This window comes from Equus caballus, chromosome 12 (assembly GCF_041296265.1).
Source record: "Equus caballus isolate H_3958 breed thoroughbred chromosome 12, TB-T2T, whole genome shotgun sequence".
In the NCBI taxonomy this organism is placed as follows: domain Eukaryota; kingdom Metazoa; phylum Chordata; class Mammalia; order Perissodactyla; family Equidae; genus Equus; species Equus caballus.
In genome coordinates this window covers 26,599,751-26,619,902 of record NC_091695.1, presented here as the reverse complement: position 1 = coordinate 26,619,902, position 20,152 = coordinate 26,599,751, and the positions used below count along the sequence as shown (strand labels likewise).

General features: G+C 41.1%; 1 protein-coding gene and 1 pseudogene across 1 annotated transcript; one reads left to right on the top strand and one right to left on the bottom strand.

Moving 5' to 3' along the window:
• Nucleotides 1-6,780: 6,780 nt before the first annotated feature.
• Nucleotides 6,781-7,728, top strand: OR1S1B (olfactory receptor family 1 subfamily S member 1B). The gene has a single exon (XM_001915128.4). It carries the CDS (start codon nt 6,781-6,783, stop codon nt 7,726-7,728), a length of 948 nt encoding a protein of 315 aa, XP_001915163.4.
• OR9Q7P (olfactory receptor family 9 subfamily Q member 7, pseudogene) lies at nt 17,203-18,178 on the bottom strand (annotated as a pseudogene).

The following is a 20,152-nucleotide window of genomic DNA, read 5'->3' as shown; positions in this document are numbered from 1 at the left end:
TAACATAACACATAAATACGTAAATAATGTAAAATAAAATACACAGATCTCAGTTGGTTCAGTGAGATGTATTTGGGCAATTGTATTCAATAATGAAATATTTACACCACCTCAGGGAGTTCTCTTGTGCCCCTTTCCAATCAATTGTTTTCCCTGCCCAATCAACCTCTGTCCTGATCGCTATCGCTGTAGATTAGTTTTGCTCATTCAGGAATTTCACATGAATGAATTCATACTGTATGTATTCTTTTGAGTCTGGCTTCTTTCACTTAACATAATGTGATTGAGATTCACACAGATGGTTGAGTATTTCAGCAGTTTGTTCTTTTAATTCCTGAATAGTATTCCAACGTATGAATGTACCACAATTTGTTAATCCAATTTCTTTATCCATTGTGAGCTTGATTTTAATGTCTCTTCCACACTCTTTTTTCTTGCTCTTTTATGCTTGACACATGAGACGGCACCCACCATTGGATAGTTTTTCTGACTGACCCTATATTCTATTTCTTTTGCACTCCCATGCCTCATGGTTCCAGAGCCTAAGACAACTATTTCAACCAGGGCTTTCTGGAGATATTTTGTTGTCTGAGCCTTTGGTGATTTTATCACTGTTTATCTCAAACCAGCTAAGAGAGGAGGTTGGGATGTGGAGCTCCTAAATCATACTCCCTAGGATGCTGACCCCTCTGAAGTAAACAAAAGAGGAGAAGCTAATAACTATTGAAATGCTAACTATGTTGTAGGGACCAAGTTCGGTGTTTTGCAAACATCAACCCCAGTTTGTTGGTATGGAAACAGAGCCTCTAAGAAGTTAAGTGACATGTCCAAAGTCACAAACCAATTATGTGGTAGAGGTGAATTTCAAACCTAGGTCTGTCTCATTTCAAAGTCCCTACTCTTTCTGCTACATCAACCTGAAAGGATATCAACCAGAGAGCAGTGAACCAGGAACCACTCATGTGGATTCTCGTTTCATTCTGCCCAAACTAATCAACTCATGTTAACAAGTCACCCATACCTCTGGGGATCAATTTACTCATTTGTACAATGAGTGATGTTCTCATTGACCTTTGTGGTGCCCTTCAGCTCTAGATTCTATGACTCTGTTCATGGAATTACTCTACATTGTGTAATTTATGAATGACAAGGAAGCGTTTGGTAAGGAATTGGTGAATGCAAATCCAAACACCTTATCTTGAAGTTAATAGCGTGCAGGATCAGGCCCCAAGTTACAGGTCTATTTTTTACTTTGCAGGGAACTAGAATTAGCCACCCCAAGATACTTCTCTTTGGCATGATGATTATTTGGGGCTGGTTACTTTTAAAAACTGCAGACATGGGGGCCGGCCCTGTGGCCAAGTGGTTAAGTTCGTGCACTCTGCTGTGGCAGCCCAGAGTTTCGTTGGTTCGGATCCTGGGCGCGGATATGGCACTGCTCATCAGGCCATGCTGAGGCAGCATCCCACATGCCACAACCAGAAGGACCCACAACTAAAATATATATAACTATGTACTGGGGGGATTTGGGGAGAAAAAGCAGAAAGAAAAAAAAGATTAGCAACAGTTGTTAGCTCAGGTGTCAATCTTTAAAAAGAAAAAAAAACTGCAGACATGAGAGAAACTCTGAGAAGCAGAAGTTACCCTTTGCTAAGAGATATTTACATTTGTAAAGGAAATCTCTATCTGTAAAGGCATCTCCCTCTCTGTACCAGGAAGAAGGAAGCATGATCTTATCTCTAGAAACTTTCATCAATGTGGAAGGAAAAGACTCAACTCTGCATAATAACCTGACTCTTGTTTACTGCACTTCTCTCGTAATCTCCCATAACTGACTCCGCCCACCCTCAACGTCCTCCTTTATCTTTAGCTGAGGTGGTATTTAAGATGAGAACTTCTGCCGTTTTGGTGAGTTGCTCAGTTTGCCTGAGCCTCTCCCATGTATACATGTTATAAAGCTTTGTTTAATTTTCTCCTGTTATTCTGTCTCATGTGAATTTAACTCGACATCTTGCCAGAAGGACCCAGAGCAGGTAGAGGAAATGTCTTCCTCCCCTACAACTTCCCTATACGAACCTCAATCTTAGCAATGCTGACCTCTTTACTCAACCCAGGATATGTCATGCATAGTCCTACTACTTGGCCTTGGCTCATACCATCCATCTGCTTCAAAATCCTTCTCTGTATCTCCTCACCTGTATAAACCTTACCCATTTTAAAAGAATGGCTCTAGTTCACATCCTGCATGGAATATTTATGTATCACCACAGTCCACAGATAGCTCTCTCTCACCTGAATTTCTGTGGCATTTTCCCTAATGTGCCCGATATCCAATGGTAATCGTTGCACTTGTCTCCACCTGCCACTGGAAACTACAAGTTCTTGCTTCTTGTTTACATATTATATCTGCAAGTCAACTGTAAGCTCCTTGAGGATAGAACCTGAGTGTTAGCCCTCATGATTTCCCCATAATACTTAGGCTAGAACAGGACATAGAATAAAGCCTAAGTAATGTTTCATTAACAAACTTGGAGCAGATAAAATGCAGTCAGAGACTCAGGAGATTTTTCCAAGTCCTTCTCTTTAGATAGGAAGTGTCTAGGCAATAATGAATAAAAGCTTGAGAAAAACTGTTCTAGATCAACTGCACTTATACTTTCCTCCTCAGTGTATTTTCATTCTTTTGGAAAAATGAAGGCACCATAGTGTGCTACAGACTCTAGAGATAATGAGAAGGCATGAGTAGATCTGAGCAGCAGAAGAAATAGATTGTATTGGACACAAACCTTAAATTATCTCCTTCTTTCTAATGACCCTGCTCACCTCCCAAACTCTGCTACCTCTTTCCAAGGTCTCTCAGCTAGCAGACACCCACAGTGAACCTATGTGCCAACCAGCCCACACAAAGTTCCCCTTCTCATCCAAATTCAGATTAATGGCCATATTGTGGAACATGGTTCTTGACTTCCTGTGTGGCCACCAAGGGGCCAGATGATGCAACCCGAAAGTTCAGAAGAGTCAAGTCTTCATGGGGTGAATCTTGGTTGTTGGGAAGCAAGAGGGGAGAAGGAACAGGGCATATAAGTATCCCCTAGTTTCTCTTCTCCCTGAACTGCTCCTAGATATGATTTCTCCTTCCAGAGGAGTCCCAGATACTGAGTGACCATATCTGATAAGGAATCTCTGGCTCTTCCGTGCTTGTGAACAATCACCTTTGCAGTAATGCATTTCTTTGCATTGCTTTGCATCTAGTCTAGCCTCAGTTCCCCCTATTGTCCTCCTTCTTACATCCCTGGGGTTTTAACTTCCCAATAAAAATGTCAAGATTTAAATTCTTGCTTTATGCTCTGCTTTCTAGAAGACCTATGCTAAGACAGTTGTTGTCTTAGTTCCTTCAGTCTGCTATAACAAAATGCCATAAACTGAGTGGCTTATAGACTACAGAAATTTATTTCTCACAGTCCTGGAAGCTGGAGTCTGAGATGAAGGAGCCGGAAGATTCGGTATCTGGTGGGAGACAGCTTGCTAGTTCATAGACGGCCACCTCTTTGCTGTGCCCTCACATATCAGAAAGTGCAAAGGAGCTCTTTCAGGCCTCTTTCATAAGGTTACTAATCCCATTCATGAGGTCTCAGTCCTCATGACATAATCATCTCCCAAAAGACCCCCCTCTGATACCATATGAATTTGGGGCTGGGAGGTGGTGACACATACACCAAAGCAGTAGTAGATGAAGGAACTCATAGATACGCTTCATGGACAAGTTGCAGGAACAAGGATTCTGGTTCCACCCACATTTTCTTCCTGGCTGTGACTAGATAGAAAGATAGACAGAATAATTTGCCTTTTCTTTTTTCTCCATTACACATTTATCTTAAATATTAGTCATGAATAACTGTACAGTTAGTCCATAGGTTAAGCAGTTTCCTGTTGAGGAGGGAGTGAGTTTTCTTGGTTTGGTTGGGAAATAACTGCAGTATATTATGAGACACATGTAAGCATTAGAAGAAGGGATGTATTGATTTTGGTTATATCTCTGGCTATACAGCCTCCCTTGCTCCTGTCCATTTCAGGGCCCGTATTTGAGCCTTCCCAATGTATCTGTGAACCACTCAATGTCACTTCAATATTAAAAATCCAGAATTTATGTCTTTTATTTGCAACTAACAGTCCTGAGTGCTGAATCACTGAGCATCCAGATTCCCTTCCAATGCTGACAGTCATTCAAGTGATACAGAAGGCCATAACCTATCCCCTTCCATCAGAGATGGCATCGCTTTGGAGTCTTAATTGCTATTGCAGGAATTTAACTGAATTCTCAAGGTTTACTGAGTGCTCCCCACTACTAGGCATTGGAGAAGAAAGAGGGAAGGAACTCTCAAAATGCTTACTGTCTCACGGGAAACATAAGACACACAGCAAACAATCACTTGCTATTCACTTTGCTTTATACAAAATAAGCTACAAACAGGAAAACACAAGTAGGAAGAGATACCAAAGATGAACAAGTAAACAGAACTGAAGAGCTGCCTGTCTATTCCCCATTTACCTCATTGAGACTGGGGTGTGAAAACAACTGTCTGTCTTAGGGAAAACACTTCAGGGATATTATCCCAAAGGACTTAGAAGGAGCTACATGCTCCCTGTGAGCCCAGCACTATGACTGTCTTAACTCTGGTGATGAGAAAAGAGTCTGGTTCTGAAAAATACATCAGATCTGCTCCCAGTCTCCCCATCGTTACCCTGTCAACAACAAGTTAAGCTACTGGGTCCAGATTCCAGTAACTACCTGAGATCTTACCATCTTTCAGGGGTGAGTCTTTTTAGACTTTAGTGCTGCTCTTAACCAGATAGGCAGGTGCCTCAGGGACTCAGAAGAATTTGTGTGGGACTGCTGGTGCAGGGGGAGGTAGGACAGGAAGGCAAGATTAGAGATTGTCACTCAAAAATACGCACTTCCCCATTCCAGTCAAACCCAAACCAGCCCAGGGCTTAGAGATCATAGGACCCTCTAAGGCTAGCCTGTATCTTGCCCTGAGGTTTAGATATAGATGCTTGCCAGTCCTTTATCTCATTTTAGTTTTGCCTTTGAGTCTCCCTTCTACATATAAGTTTCCCCCTCTCTCTGATCTGTAAGCCAAGCTTCTCAGAGGCAAAGAGACCTCAGAGCTACTACTCCATTCTTCACTGCCTTCAGCTTTCCAGAATCCCACAGGTGGAAGTTTCCTGTTTTCTGGCTTCCTCATGGAAACAAAATCTCTTTGGAGACTTGGCGATCTCCAATCTTTGAGAGACAAGTGATTATGGAGATGTAGAAGAGAGAGAAAAATATGAGAGGGAGATGATGCTAGGAGAGTAGAAAGACAGGAACCAAAACATCTTCACTCTCAAGCCAATATTCTTTCCAATAAGCCTCAAGGTAAACCATGCTAAGTCCAGTCTCCTTTCCCTGCCTCTAGATAACACCCTGGGTGGTCCCTATAGCTTTCTGGCCACTTTTAGTTTTAAGCACGTTTTACTTTGATACTAAAGACCCACTTCTATGTATTCAAAAGCCCAGCCCAATTTAAAACTGCAATTTCACATCCTTCAAAGCATGTGTCCTCCCTCCTGAGCTCAGTTAGCTTGGGATGTGCAGGAGTAAGGAGGAAGAATGGGAGAGCAGAAAAGGGCAAAAGTCTTTAAGTCTGTTGTCATGGAATACTATCTATCAGTTGGTGAGTTATATGTGTCAGGCACACTCTGTCATGAGATTATGTTGGGTTCTTCAGAGACCCCCTCTCAAGTACTGCTCCATTAAGCAGTTCCCTGACAAGGACAACGAACTTTCTACCTCATCTCTTTATGATCTTTCCTTCACAGAAGACTTACTCCATGACCTCTTACTGCTACAGCCTCTTCCACCCTAGCAGGCTGCTTCTTGGTTGAAAATCCAAAAAGGTAGCTTGAGCCCAAAGGCCTCCTGCAGCATTCACTTGGCCTATAAGAAGCTTACATATTCATACTATGCCATGGATGAGGATGCACGATTGCCCTACAATGCTTTCCCCATACCCTTACCATAGTGGCTAATCCAATGAGGCTCCTGCTTTTAAAAGTGACAGGAGAACACAAGTCTTTAGATTCTTATGTGTCCCAGAAACTTTCCCCATTTACCTAACATTAGCCATGAATGAAGGAAGATTCTCATTCCCCTTCTTGTACACATTTTTCAAGACCAGTTTTTTTTGGAGACCTTCCCCTAACTTGAGTTGGAAGGAGCACCCACACAACAGTATATTCCTATAAGCATTCCTAACTCTTGGTTTTTCTACTTCCCCAAACTCTTCACTTTAATGACTCTTCAAGTTTCTATTTTATATTTAAAGGATGAAGATGAATGATGGGAAAGGTCTTAGGACAACTTTGTTCATTTTTAAGTACTTCCTTCAGGGATAACTACCAACTTTAGAATATGGAGTACACCTATTGTCCTCAATGTTGGGCATTTAGCTACATTTGGAGACAACTGTAAAAATAACATTCAGAATCCTGTCAGAGTTTAAAACACGTTCATTGAGAAGTATCCATCATTCCTCTGTCTTTTCTTTCTAAGGCATTTCCTGAGTCTCTGCACTGCTGACATATTTCCTTATTAAGTGGTCCTTTTCCACCTTTCATTCCTCTACACTTAGAAAGAGTGCTTACCTCCTTGCAATGGCTGAAGTTGAATGTCACCATATTGGGATTTCTTGTAGGGGTATGAATACCTGTGATCCTTTCTTCAGATCAGCAGAAAAAATGCATCAAGGAAACCAAACCACCATCTCTGAATTCTTCCTCCTGGGACTCTCCAACCAACCTGAGCAGCAGAAGCTCCTCTTTGTGCTTTTCCTGGGTATGTACCTGGTCACTGTGGTTGGGAATGGGCTCATCATTCTGGTCATCAGCTTGGATTCTTACCTTCACACCCCCATGTATATCTTCCTTGCCAATCTATCCTTTGCTGATATTTCTTCCATTTCCACCTCAGTTCCGAAAATGCTGATGAATATTCAGACCAAAAGTCAGTCCATCTCCTATGAGAGCTGCATCACACAGATGTACTTTGCTCTTATGTCTGTCACCATTGACAATTTCCTCTTGGGGGCCATGGCATATGACCGTTTTGTAGCTATCTGCCACCCTCTGAACTATATGACCATCATGCAAAAAAAGCTCTGCATTTTGCTCACAGTCATCCCATGGGTCCTCAGTAATATTGTTGCCCTGACACACACTCTTCTGCTCCTTCAACTGGTCTTCTGTGACAGCAATACTCTTCCACACTTCTTCTGTGACTTGGCCCTTCTGCTCAAACTGTCCTGCTCAGACACAATGATCAATGAGCTTGTGTTGTTCATTGTGGGTTTGTCAGTCATCACTTTCCCCTTTGCCATCATCTTCTTCTCCTACATCTGCATTGTCAGAGCTGTCATGAGAATTTCATCCACAGAGGGAAAGTGGAAAGCCTTCTCCACCTGTGGCTCTCACCTGACAGTTGTATTGCTCTTCTATGGGACCATTGTAGGAGTCTACTTTTTCCCTTCATCCACTCACCATGATGACAGAGATAAGATTGGTGCAGTACTATTCACTGTGGTGACACCCATGGTGAACCCCTTCATCTATAGCCTGAGGAACAAGGACATGAAAAGTGCCCTGAGAAAGCTCATCAGTAGGAAAAGCTTCCTCCCTTTGATGCCCTGAGCATCTAAATTCCTTTTATCCCCATAACCAGATTGGTTCTGCCCAGAGTTTGTGGCATAGTTGTAATTGTTCAGCTTTTGATGAACTTTCAGAAATCTGCCTCCTATTCCAACCTCTGAGAAGTTGGGGCTTTTGCACATAGCTCTGGTCTTGGAAACAAAGACTCTAACCCTGGTAGTAAGTCACAAAAATAATGCACATCTTTATAATATATATTACTACAAACTTTGGTACAAATTGTTTATAACTTAGACAATAACAAGTGCATGTTATACCTACAGTGCAGCTTTTGCAGCTTTTAAGATAGTTACTACTATTCCCTTATTCAATCTAGATTTCCCTAGGTCAGTTATAAAAATGAAGGATCCACTTTCAAATAGACTTTGGTGACTTTGAGTTAAATGAAGCAAAATGTCTTAACTAGACAACTTCTCAAAGCCTTTAGTATAGCATAAATCTCCAAGAGGGTAAGACAGTATGCAGCATTTCTCAAAACCAAACTTATTCAATCATACAGAACCTGACTCATCAGAGTGGTTCATGGGTCAAGTGTTGTGCAAAACACATTTTGGAATGCATTTCAATGGAAAACCAAAATGCGCGTATATAGAGGATATCAGTCCTAGTTCTGATTCTGTCCCCAAGTAGCTGTGAGACTTTAGTCATGTCAGCCCACATTCTCAAGCCTGTTTTCTCATCTATAAAATGCGCCCATTGCCCCAGTTGTTTCCACCTGAGGGTGTACATCAGAATTACTTGGAGGAACTTTTTCGGAATTCACATCCTCAGACATTCCGATGTCTTCTCGGCTCAACCAGTTGCAGGGATCTTGGCTTCAGGCTGGCAATTATACTCACAAGATATATCAAGAATCAAGTTTTAAGAAAACTTTAAGAAAAGATACAGGAGAGTCCCAATACGCATGCAGTAACTGTGTGGTGGAGGTCTCCTGATTCCCAGGCATACCTTCCAAATATCCTGTCATTCCACACTTATACTTGTGATGTACATGGTCATGAAAGAGAGTGCTCCATGGACATGGACCACCTCAGTTCAGGCAATCTTTGGCTATGGGGTTCCTTAGGCATTATGCCTTGCTTATCGATAGCACCCTCAGAGGTATGTGACTAACACCCATTTTGTGGTGCAGCCACATCTCAGCAAATACAGGTTACTCATCAGTCACAGATTCCTCCATAATCAATTTTAACAAACAGATACTAATGCTTGAGTCACTTCAAAGCCATTTCAGTGGGACTGTCATGTGTCTTGGATTTGGTGTACACCTATATCATTCAACGAGTTGCAAAGGGGATTTGACTGAAGGTCAAACCTCAGACTTCTCTGAAGCTGAGAAAAGGCTACAAACCAGGTTTAACTACTTTCCTTCCACATCCCACCCGGGATCTACTGACTCGGACTCTTGTGAAGGAATCAGGCACTTCTATTCTGAAAACACTCCACAGGTGACCCTGATGTGCTAAAGAGTCACTGAACCTCAAGAGCTCTGAGTTCCAGTCCAGCACTGGAATTTTGTGAATCTACATGCCTAATGATTGATGGAGATATCTTTCAGACATCCACCTTAGAAATACTCTGTAGCTACCCACAAGTGTGTGTACTTTTGCCTGTCCAAATCCTCTTTTTAAACATTTCCAGATCTGGAGCAAACTATTACTAGTTACTGAATCCAATTTCTCTAACAATTGCACTGTAGCGTAGAGAAAAGATCTGGTGCTGAATCCTGGCTTTTCAGCATGTTGTGATCCACTTGTGTGATCTAAGGGAAATTATTAAATCATTGAAACTCATCTCCTTCATCGGTAAAATGTGAATAGTGATCCCAACATCCCAAAGCTGTTTGTGGCTAAATGAACACATATATTAGACAATTACCTTAGGTGCCTGGTAGATCATAGACACTCAAATAAAAGAAGTGTTCCTTTTTTTGGTAACTGTCCCCTGGCTTCCAACTCCAATCTACCTGCCTACCAAACTAGGTTTATTTGTACCCAGTCTAAACTGACTTCTATTCTTCTTGAAACTTATAAAAATCCAATCTTTTTAAGAGAAAATATGTAATGAGCCACCTGCCTTTTTCTGTGGTACCTCTTAAACTTTTATGCTTCATTTGAGTTGTCATTCCACCTGCTTTTATACAGATTACCAAACTAGCTTATTAAGAGTCCTGCCTTCCTCAAGTACCTCAAAAACAACCCTATTCCACCCACAGCTCCAACATGAAACAACACAGACTTCTGCTTTCATTATTCCATATGGAGTAGTAGAGAGGCCTAGATTTGTGATTGAGAGACTTGCTATCTGGTCCAGCTCTGCAGCTAACTCATTGGACCACAAGCCACATTACTAACCTCGGTTTGTTTTCCTGTAATATAACAATTGATCTCATATGAGCAAGGAAAGTTTTATAACAGTGTGTCTCATTAAAACCCATTTACATAAACAGAATATGCAGAAAGAAATGCCTGAGGAGAGTCTAGAAAATATTATCAGTAGTTGTGATAGACTGTATTTTCCCAAAATGGACACAATATTTTTCATCCCACACCCTCTTGAAGAAATTTGCCACTTCCTCATCATGAAAGGGAGTCTGTGTCCCTCCCCTTGAAACTGAAGGGCTTTGGGGATTGCTTTGACTAATAGTGTAGCACAGAAAGGGTGCTGCATGATTTCCAAGACTATCTAAGAAAAGCCAATAAAGCTTCCATATGGTACTTCTCCCTTGGGACATGCACTTCTGGAGCTCTGAGTTGCCATGTAAGTAGTTCTACTACTCTGAAGCCGCCATGCTGGAGAGACCATGTGGAGGGATCACATAGAGTTAGAGACAGATGCCCAAGGAAACCAGCTGTTCCAATCCACAGATTTTGAGTCTTCTCAGTCAGTCACCTAACATATGAGTGAGCGAACATTCAGCTGATCCCAGCCTCAGCTCTGACTGCAAGCACACAAAATCACAAGAGAAGACTGCCTAGCTGAGTCCAGTCAACTCCTGGAACCATGAGCGATAACAATAAAATGACTGTTATTGTTTCATATCCCTACATTTCAGGGTGTTTTGTCATACAGCCAAAACAGTGGTTTTATTTCATAGCATAGAGTGATTTATATTATACCCTATGTTGCTTTGACATTTTACAAGTAATCGTCATTTTAGGAAGTAAAAACAGCTTTCTTATTTTAAGTAAAATAAACTGTCTTGCCTATTAAGCCACCATGCTTAACATGGTGCCAGAATCTTCTCAGCTACATAAACATCGATTGAGTAGATCTGTAATTTTTTCTTTTTATTCTGGTTTCATCAGCCTCTATTTGATATAATAAGAGCCACCAGCCTTAGACTCAGGTCATTTGGTTTAAATTGATTGTCAGTGGTCCTTTATCACCTCCGACTTGTAGGTTCCGCAGGAGGCTGAATCCACTCTAAGGTAAAGCTCCATCAGCAGTGAGTCACGGGGAAGCTGATTCAGCTAGAAATAGACTTGTATGCTAGCTGGGAGTTTGCCTGAGGAAGTGAATTAGAATTAAGTTTGAGACACAAAAGACAACTGATTAAGAAAACAGAGAATCACAAACTTTTATGAAAACCTTGACAAGTTTTCACAGAGGAGAGCCATAAATCTGTACCTTGACACTTGTATTTTCCTGAGTCATTCTCCTATTTGTCATTTTCAATGAATATCTACTGTAAACCTTTTATTTACCAGGCTCTGAGTCTGGCCCTGAGACTACAACGATGAATAATTCACAGTGCATGACCTGAATGCACTCACAAACTAAAGAAAGAAACTGACACAAAAATAATTTTAAGTGATTTTCAAGACTGGACAATAATTAATGTCATTAGATTTAGAAAGCATAAAGATTTTGTGCAAAGCACAGTCAACTAAATTTTATGCTATACTTGTTCTTTTGCTAGTCATACTTGAGAAAAGCCAACTTGTGGTTTTATGAATAAATTAACAGAAACCCCTGATATCCAAGTGTAGGAAACAAGTGCAAGAGAAATGGTTAGTAAAAACAAGCCAAAAAAAATCCATATATTGGGTAGGAATGACTTGAAGGCCTAATGTATAAAGTGTCAGCAAATACTCTTTTATTTATTCACTAAACAAATATTTTTTAAGTACCTAGCGAGAGTCAAAAGGAAGTGAGACAGCGTTGTTGCTCTCCTGGCTCTTACTTCACAGTGTGTGAGACAGACAATGAACATGTAGATAAATAAATGATGGCTATAATATGAGGCTGCAAGAAAGGCTGTGATAAAAACTAAAGCGGCATCAGAGGATGAACGGTAACACACGGTGGAAGAACTGTTTTAGATAGAGAGATTCAAGAGCTGCAGAAGACCTCTCTTAGGTATTTGAGCCGAGAACTGAATAAAATAAGGGAGTAAGCCATGAGAAGACCTGGGGAAACACATTCCAAGGAAAGGGGAGAGCAGAGCAGCTGTAAAGATCCCACTGCGGGAATGGTTTGGCATCTTCAAGGACTAGTAAGTGGATCGGACTACGGGTAAAGAGGGGAGAAGCAGATATAGTCATGGAGGTAGTTAGGGACCCAACCTGTCTAAATCTTATAGGCCATGGTAGACACTTTGAATTTTATTTACATACTTTAAGTATTTAATAAAATAAGTATTTAAATCCAGAGGTCTAGATGAAATTACCTAAGGAGTGACTACAGAGGGAGAGAAAGTCCTATTACTAAGCCCTGAGTAACTCTAACATTTAAAATAAGAACCCAACAGGGGCTGGCCCCATGGCCGAGTGGTTAAGTTCACGTGCTCCACTGCAGGAGGCCCGGTGTTTCGTTGGTTCGAATCCTGGGCACAGACATGGCACTACTCATCAAACCACGCTGAGGCGGCATCCCACATGCCACAACTAGAAGGACCCACAACGAAGAATATACAACTATGTACTGGGCGCTTTGGGGAGAAAAAGGAAAACAATAAAATCTTTAAAATAAGAACCCAACAATGAATTCTGAGGAGCAGCAGCCAAAGAGGTAGAAAACTAGAATAAAGTGGTGTCTGGAAGACTGAGGAAGAAAATAAAAATTGTTCCAGGAAAAAGGATGGATCAACTGTTTCAAATACCACAGGAGCCAAACCATCACTCCTGAAATCAGACTTTCTGATTTGCTCTCTTCAACGCAGGCCACTATCACCCCTAGCAATCTTTCAACCAGTCTTGCATCCTCAGGGCTGAATTCAAATAGAAACTGCCTCCTTCAGAGCATTTTTTTCAGAAGATAAAAACATCTCAAATTTCTTCTTTGCCTTCCATCTTCCATTGCTTATGCCTCTCCATATACTTCTTTTAAAGATTGGCACCTGAGCTAACAACTGTTGCCAGTCTTTTTTTGTTTTTTTAATTCTTCTCCCCAAAGCCACCCAGGACATAGTCATATATTCTAGTTGTGAGTCTCTCTGGTTGTGCTGAGTGGGACGCCGCCTCAGCATGGCCTGATGAGCAGTGCCATGTCTGTGCCCAGGATCCGAACCCGCGAAACCCAGGGCCGCCAAAGCGGAGCGCGCGAACTTAACCACTTGGCCATGGGGACAGGCCCATATACTCCTTTTAACAGAGGAATTTAGATGACCCAGAACTGCAAACTCCTTTTAAAACTGGTATATACACAGATGTAGGCAATATATCTGTGACCTTTTTAACCAACCAAGAATACTCAGGAACATCTTCTACTTTCTTTGATAATAAAAAGAATACTATGCGGAGCCAGCTCCGTGGCTGAGTGGTTAAGTTCGCGTGCTTTGCTGCGGCGGCCCAGGGTTCCGATCCTGGGCGTGGACATGGCACCATTCGTCAGGCCACGTTGAGGCAGCATCCCACATCCCACAACTAGAAGGATATGCAACTGGATATACAACTGTGTACAGGGGTGTTGGGGAAATAAAGCAGGAAAAAACAAAAAAAAGAATACTACGCTATGACCAAGTGTGGTTTATCCTAGAAATACAAGAATCGTTTAACAGTCCCAAAGCAATCAATGGAATTCACCATATTAATAAACACAAAATAAAACTATGTGACAGTCATCTTAGTGGATGCAGAAAAATCTTTTGACAAAATCCAAAATCCATTTCTGACTAAAAAAAAAGAAAATCTCAACAAACTGAGAATCAAAGGGAACGCTTTTAATCTGATAAATGTTATCTATGAAAAAATCTACATAATGAATGGTGAAAGACCAAAAAGTTTTCCCTAAGATCAAGAACAGGACAGGAATTTACACTTTCTTCACCTCTATTCAACATTGTATTGGGAAGGAAATAAGTCAGACAGAGAAAGACAAATATTGTATGATCTCACTAATATGAGGAATCTGAAAAAATCAAACTCATAGAAACAGAGATCAAATTTGTGGTTGCCAGAGGTGGGGTGGGGGGGGGGGCAGGGAATTGGGTGAAGGTGATCAAAAGGTATAAACTTCTAGTTGTAACATAATAAGTTGTGGGGATGTAAGATACAACATGATGACTATAGGTAACAATGCTGTATGGTATATCTGAAAGTTGCTAAAAGAGTAGATCTTTAATGTATAGTGAAAAATGGAGATTAGTTGTTGCCTGGGAGTATGAAGGGTTGTGTGGTGGGAAGGGACATGTGGGAGAAAGTACAATGGTGTAAAAGGAAACTTTTGGGAGTGATGGAGATGTTCATTATCTTTATTGTGGTGATGATTTCATGAGTGTATTCATATGTTACAACTTACTAAATTGTACACTTTAAAATATATGCAGCTTATTTCATGTCAATAACACTTGAACGAAGCTATTTTTAAGAAGTCTTAGCAAATCAGAAGGGACTTCAGACACATCCTTTGAGTAGTATCTTATGAGATGATACATGATAGATAGATGATTGATAGATAATTGATAGAACAAAATAATGAAGTATATGTATTTCTTAATGCTATTAAATGGTAAGAAAAACAATGATCAGCATTTGAAAAGGAATTTTGAGTTCTTAGCTGATCACTGAAGACTGAAAAGAAGACATGAAGGTAAGATTGGTGACTGCTTGGAGCACCGTACTGAGGAACTAGTTACTAGAGGAAGGTTTGACTCAAGAGCTGCTCTGGAAGGGCTTCAGAAGGCAATCGTTCATCTGAGCCTATCCTGCTCTTTCTGGAGGAGCTGCAAATTCTCCCAGATCCTCCTCTTTGACCTACAAGAGGGCAAAGGTGAGTTTCATGAGCCTCATATTTATGTCAGGCCAGAAGATGCACCCACACCAGCCCAGACCTATCAAATATTGAGACCAAGGAGACAGTCGAAATCCAGACACTTCTGAAGCAAATCACAACTGAGAATTTGGGCCTGGGAGAAAAAGGGAAAAATGCAGAAGAGAGTATATTATTTAAGAGTGTGCACTTTGGAAATCCTCCCTGGTCTGCCTCTTTGTTGTTTCATTACTTGGATAAGTTACATAACTTCTTTGGGTCTTCGTTCTTCCTTTTGCCAAATGAGGTCAATAATAATTACTTTCCATTAAAGTTGTTAGGAGGACTAAAATAAATGATTCATGCAAAGCTTTTAGCATAGTGCCTAGCTTAGTTTAAGCATGCATTTGAGTGTCCATTAGTTTAAGAGTTAAGTTAAAAAATTATTAGTGAACTCTCTATTTCTGGAGGTGTCTGGATCAAGGCTGATCTCAGCCCACGGGAGACTGTTCCGGAGAGTTCTGAAATGAAGAGTTTACTAATCAGCTATGGGTCCCTCTGTCTTTTGATGCTCATTGGGCTGTGGAGCTTGTGACAAGCACCATAATAAAACTAATGTTTATACAACTTCACCTAGCACCTTCCATTCTCCACATGCACCAAGTTGTGAGGATAAATGAGATACATATAAAACCCGGCCCAGAGTAAATGCTCAATAAATTTTATTGCTCAGTTGAGAAAGCAAGCTGATAGGCCCCAACTAATCTGAAGCCATAGAACTAAGAAGTGACGGACTGGACACTTTGATGTCAAGTTCCAAGCTCTTCCTACAGCACAAATGCCTCTACCACCTACCACAGAAGTTGATGTGTCAGGAGAACATTTGCATGGCAGTTAATATTTGAAAAATGGCCCCCAAGATGCACTCTGCAGAGTTGCCTCATCCTCTTCTGCAGTTTTTAAGTGATTTGTGCAAAAACATGAACAAAGGCTGATGTGTGAACCCAAAAAAGCTCTTGGACACCAGTGCAATTTTTTCCCTCTATCTTTCTATAAACATACCCACCCAACTGTTTTCTAAAATTTTTGTCATATGTCCTTAAAATGAAAGTTCCTAGAGTTCAGAAGCTGCCATTTATTTAATCTACACACCTCATTTTCTCATACACAACTACAGGCAAACACACACACACACATAGCCACATGCTGTCACGTTACACAATATTAGCACATCAGGTTTATAAAATAAATGTTGTTGACTGCCTCCTACCTCTACAGATTGGACGTTTTTCTTTTCTTCACCAGGTAAAAGGAAAAATAAAAGTGTAATAACAATAAATTCCAGACTGAGTGGTTATATGGAGTAGCCAGCAATTCATAAGCAGGAGACTGTGTACATGGTAATTAAGAGCTCAGGCTCCAGTGGAGTGGAAGCCCCACTCTGCCACTTGCATGCTGACCTTGGGAAAATTACTCAACTTCTAAGTCTCAGGTGCCTCATCTACTTGTAAATCAGGTGAGAATTAAGTCAGATAATTCCTGTAGCCAACATCACAATTCCTAGAAGGTGATCAGTGCTTAGTAAGTATTGTTATCTATTATTATCATCATCATTATTCAAAAATCACATAAACAGTAAAAAGGGAAACACGAAAGAATAAATGATAAGATTTACAAAATCCCTTTGGATCAAAACAGTAGCTGCGTTTGTCAATAACTTTTTGACTTTCCAAATATTTTTCCTTCACTCATCAAGTATTTGTCATGCGAGGAAATGCACTGCCTTCAAGAGATACTAGTGAATATGACAGACATGGTCTCTTCCCATTCATGCGTTGAATTCTCAAAAATATAGTCATATAAAGTAGGTAAACCCACTTGGCAGATAAGAAAACAGGACTAAAGAAGTTGGAATTTAAAGGTAGACACTGCAACTTGGGATTAATTCATTTATTTAACAAATATTTCTCGAATGCTTCTTATATGCCAGGTACTTTGGTAGGCACTGGGAAACAAAAATGAATCTCACAGATAAAAATGCTTATTCTCATGTAGTTCACTTTTTGTTGTGAGAATTAGACAATGTGAAAAATGTAAAACATAGTACATCAGATAGTGATGAGTATTACGCAGAATAATAAATCAGAAAGTAGAGGTGGAGTGTTCCAGTTCAATTTTAAGTAGGGTTGTCTCCCTACCTACCTCTCCAAGTAGATGATATTTGAGGAAAGACAGAAAGGATGAAGAAACTAGGGAATGACAGATATATTTGACAAGAGTCCTTCTACAGCCTTCCAGAAGTTTTGGTCTACTCAGGGCTTTCCTAACAGCCTCCTTTACCTCCTCATTCCTCAGACTATAGATAAGGGGGTTCAGCATTGGCGTCACCACTGTGTACAGCACCGACACCACTCTGTCTTCCTCTGAGGACTGGCCTGAGTTATCTCGCAGGTACATGAAGATGAGGGTCCCAGAGAAGAGAGCCACAGCAGTGAGGTGGGAGGTCAGGTCGAGAAGTTCTTGGCCGGGCCTCCAGCAGAGCAAATCTGCATGACAGGCACAATGATAAACAGGTAGGACATCAAGATCACCAAAATACAGGCAGGCATGACAAAAATGGCAAACACAATAATCACCACTTCCTGGATGTAGCTGTCCCCACAAGTGAGTTTTAACAAAGGAGGGAGGTCACAGAAAATAAAGTTGATCTCATTATTTCCACAAAAGCAGAGCCTGAAGGCTGTGACTATTCAAACAAAGGCACTGGAAAGACCAGCAATGTAAGCTCCAGCCACTAAGTCCAAGCGGGCCCTCTCAGTCAAGATGGTGACATAAAGCAGGGGTTGGCACATGGCCACATAGTGGTCATAAGCCATGATTGCCAAGAGGTAGCAGTCAAGGGGAGCACAGAAGGTGAAGAGGAAGAATTGAGCTGTGCAGCGAGCCTGCGAGATGGCTGTGCCGTGTTCCCACACACTGTGGGAACACGGCACAGCCAGCATCTGAAGGAGCATGACCAGGAGTCGGAGATGTCCACTAAAGAAAGGCGGCTGAGGAAGAAGTGTATTGGGGTGTGGAGCCAGCAATCTTTGTGGATCAGGATGGTCATTGCCAAATTCCCCAGGTGAGTGAGTAGATAGAAACTCAGAAACACCAGGAAGAGAGGAAGCCCCCACTCAAGATATTCAGTGAATACAATCAGGAAGAACTCTGTCACCACAGTGTAATTCTTCCCAGCCATCCATTCAGCCATTTACCTGCAAGGGCTAAGACAAAAGAGCCAGGCAAGGGGATCCCTGAAGAGAAGTTCAAGTCATTTCAAGCAAAAAGCTTTAAATTGAGTTTCTGATGTATAGGCATTCAACTTCAACAAATTTTTCAGGCTAATGTGGAAATGGACAAACACAGATCTCACTAAAAAGAAAAAAAAAGTGATGAATGCTTCTATTATACTAAGAATGGAGAGCAAATGATTCTCTAAACTTACAAGTCAGCTCTTATATTTGCAACTCTGTCCCCAGTTAGCTGTTTGATCTTATGCAAGGCACTTGACCTCTCTGAACCTCAATTTCCTCTTCTGCCAAAAGGGGATCATAATATCTGCCCTGCTGATGAGATAAAGTTAATGCATAGATTAAAACAGATGCAAAAGTGCATTGGAAAGTTAAAAGCACTTCACGTATATATGGTGGCCATTTAAAATTTTAAATGAACACTTTAAGGAAGGAAAATTTATATTCTATGAACAAAAGAGCACGAACCAAAAAAATCCATTAGCAATCAGCAATGGGCTCTGCTTATTGTAATATTTCTATTCTCAGTCTAATAACATGCATGTTTAACAAACAGCTGTTATCCTAATTAGAGTTGGCTGGCTTACTAAGGGTTTTTTGTTTGTTTTTCGTTTTTGTAAGTACTAGCATTAACCTTGGAATGAAAAGAGCAAGCATAAGCTTCTTTTAGCGCCAAAGCTCCATAAGCATTGCTTGGTTGTTCTCACAGTCCCTAATAGAAGCAGTAGTTTGATAAACAGCATCCACACTTGAAAGCAGAAATACTTCTGCAGCCTCGTATTGTCAAGCACTGATGGAGGAATCTGGGTTAATGGACTTGGGGTCCTTAATAGAGTTCTAGAACAGGGCTATAAAGGAGGGCTTTGATTATATTTGATTACTCAGTGCACCAGCAGCCAGGCCAATACCAAGCTGACCTATTAGGGATAATAACAAAGAAAAGAAATTAGGTTTGGAAGCCATGAGCTGGGCATGAACAGTCCTCACCTGAATTCCACTTCACTATTGCCTTCTTCCTTTGTTTATTGTTTCCTCTGCCAGTGACCTGCCCATCCAGAGGAAATCTGGGTTCCAGTTCACCCACACTAGATGTGTGACCCCAGGCAAGTCACTTTTCCTCTCTGGACTTCAATTACCTTGTCTCTGTTCCCTTTCAGTAAACAACAATGTAGCATGTGTCCACACTCATAGCAACCTAGTTGCTATGGGGTCACTTCCAGAATCTCTCTTATTCTTGCTTTATAGAGTCTCTATGTTTCCTCTTACCCTTGACAAAACAATACATCCCTGATGCTAGAGTTTCCTGAGATTTCTTTCAGACTAAGTCCATGATAGCACAGCTAGGGGACCAGGCTCTCTCCTGGAGCTTCTGATGCAGCATTAGACCTTGCCGGTGTTGCTTCTTATATTCACTGCTCCAGTATCGTGCCATAATTGGCGCCTGAGGTGAGTCTCCAGAGAGAAGCAATTTATCTTCCCATGACTCCCTAACAAGGTGTCTAATATCTTTGAAAATTTCTCTTTAATTTCAAGCTCCCAAAGCCCTATCCCACATCCTGCCATCATTCACCAAGGTCTGATGAGGTTGGTTCCTAGTCTTGCCTCACTCCTGCTTTGTACCAAAAGGAACGTATTTCTTTGAAAGTTTCCTATATCTCAGTTGGGAATTTTGTCAAAGGTTTTGCACAATGCCGTCCTAGCCGGCTATGCCCTGACCCCAAAAGAAGGCTGTTTTGTAAGCACTGGCTTTTGCTCCCCATTGCCAAGACACACTGTAATTGGTGACTCTGAAACTTTACCATTTGACAGAAGCAGAATGGTGCAAGTGGGAGAGTCACAAGATGAAATGTTGGAGAGACAACTGTGGGCAGGTCGTAAACAGACTTCTACCAGACAAACTGAGCAAATTTTTAATGGTGGCC

Excerpts from the sequence above, each read along its gene's own strand:
- OR1S1B (XM_001915128.4), top strand. The coding sequence starts at position 6,781 with ATGCATCAAGGAAACCAAACCACCATCTCTGAATTCTTCCTCCTGGGA.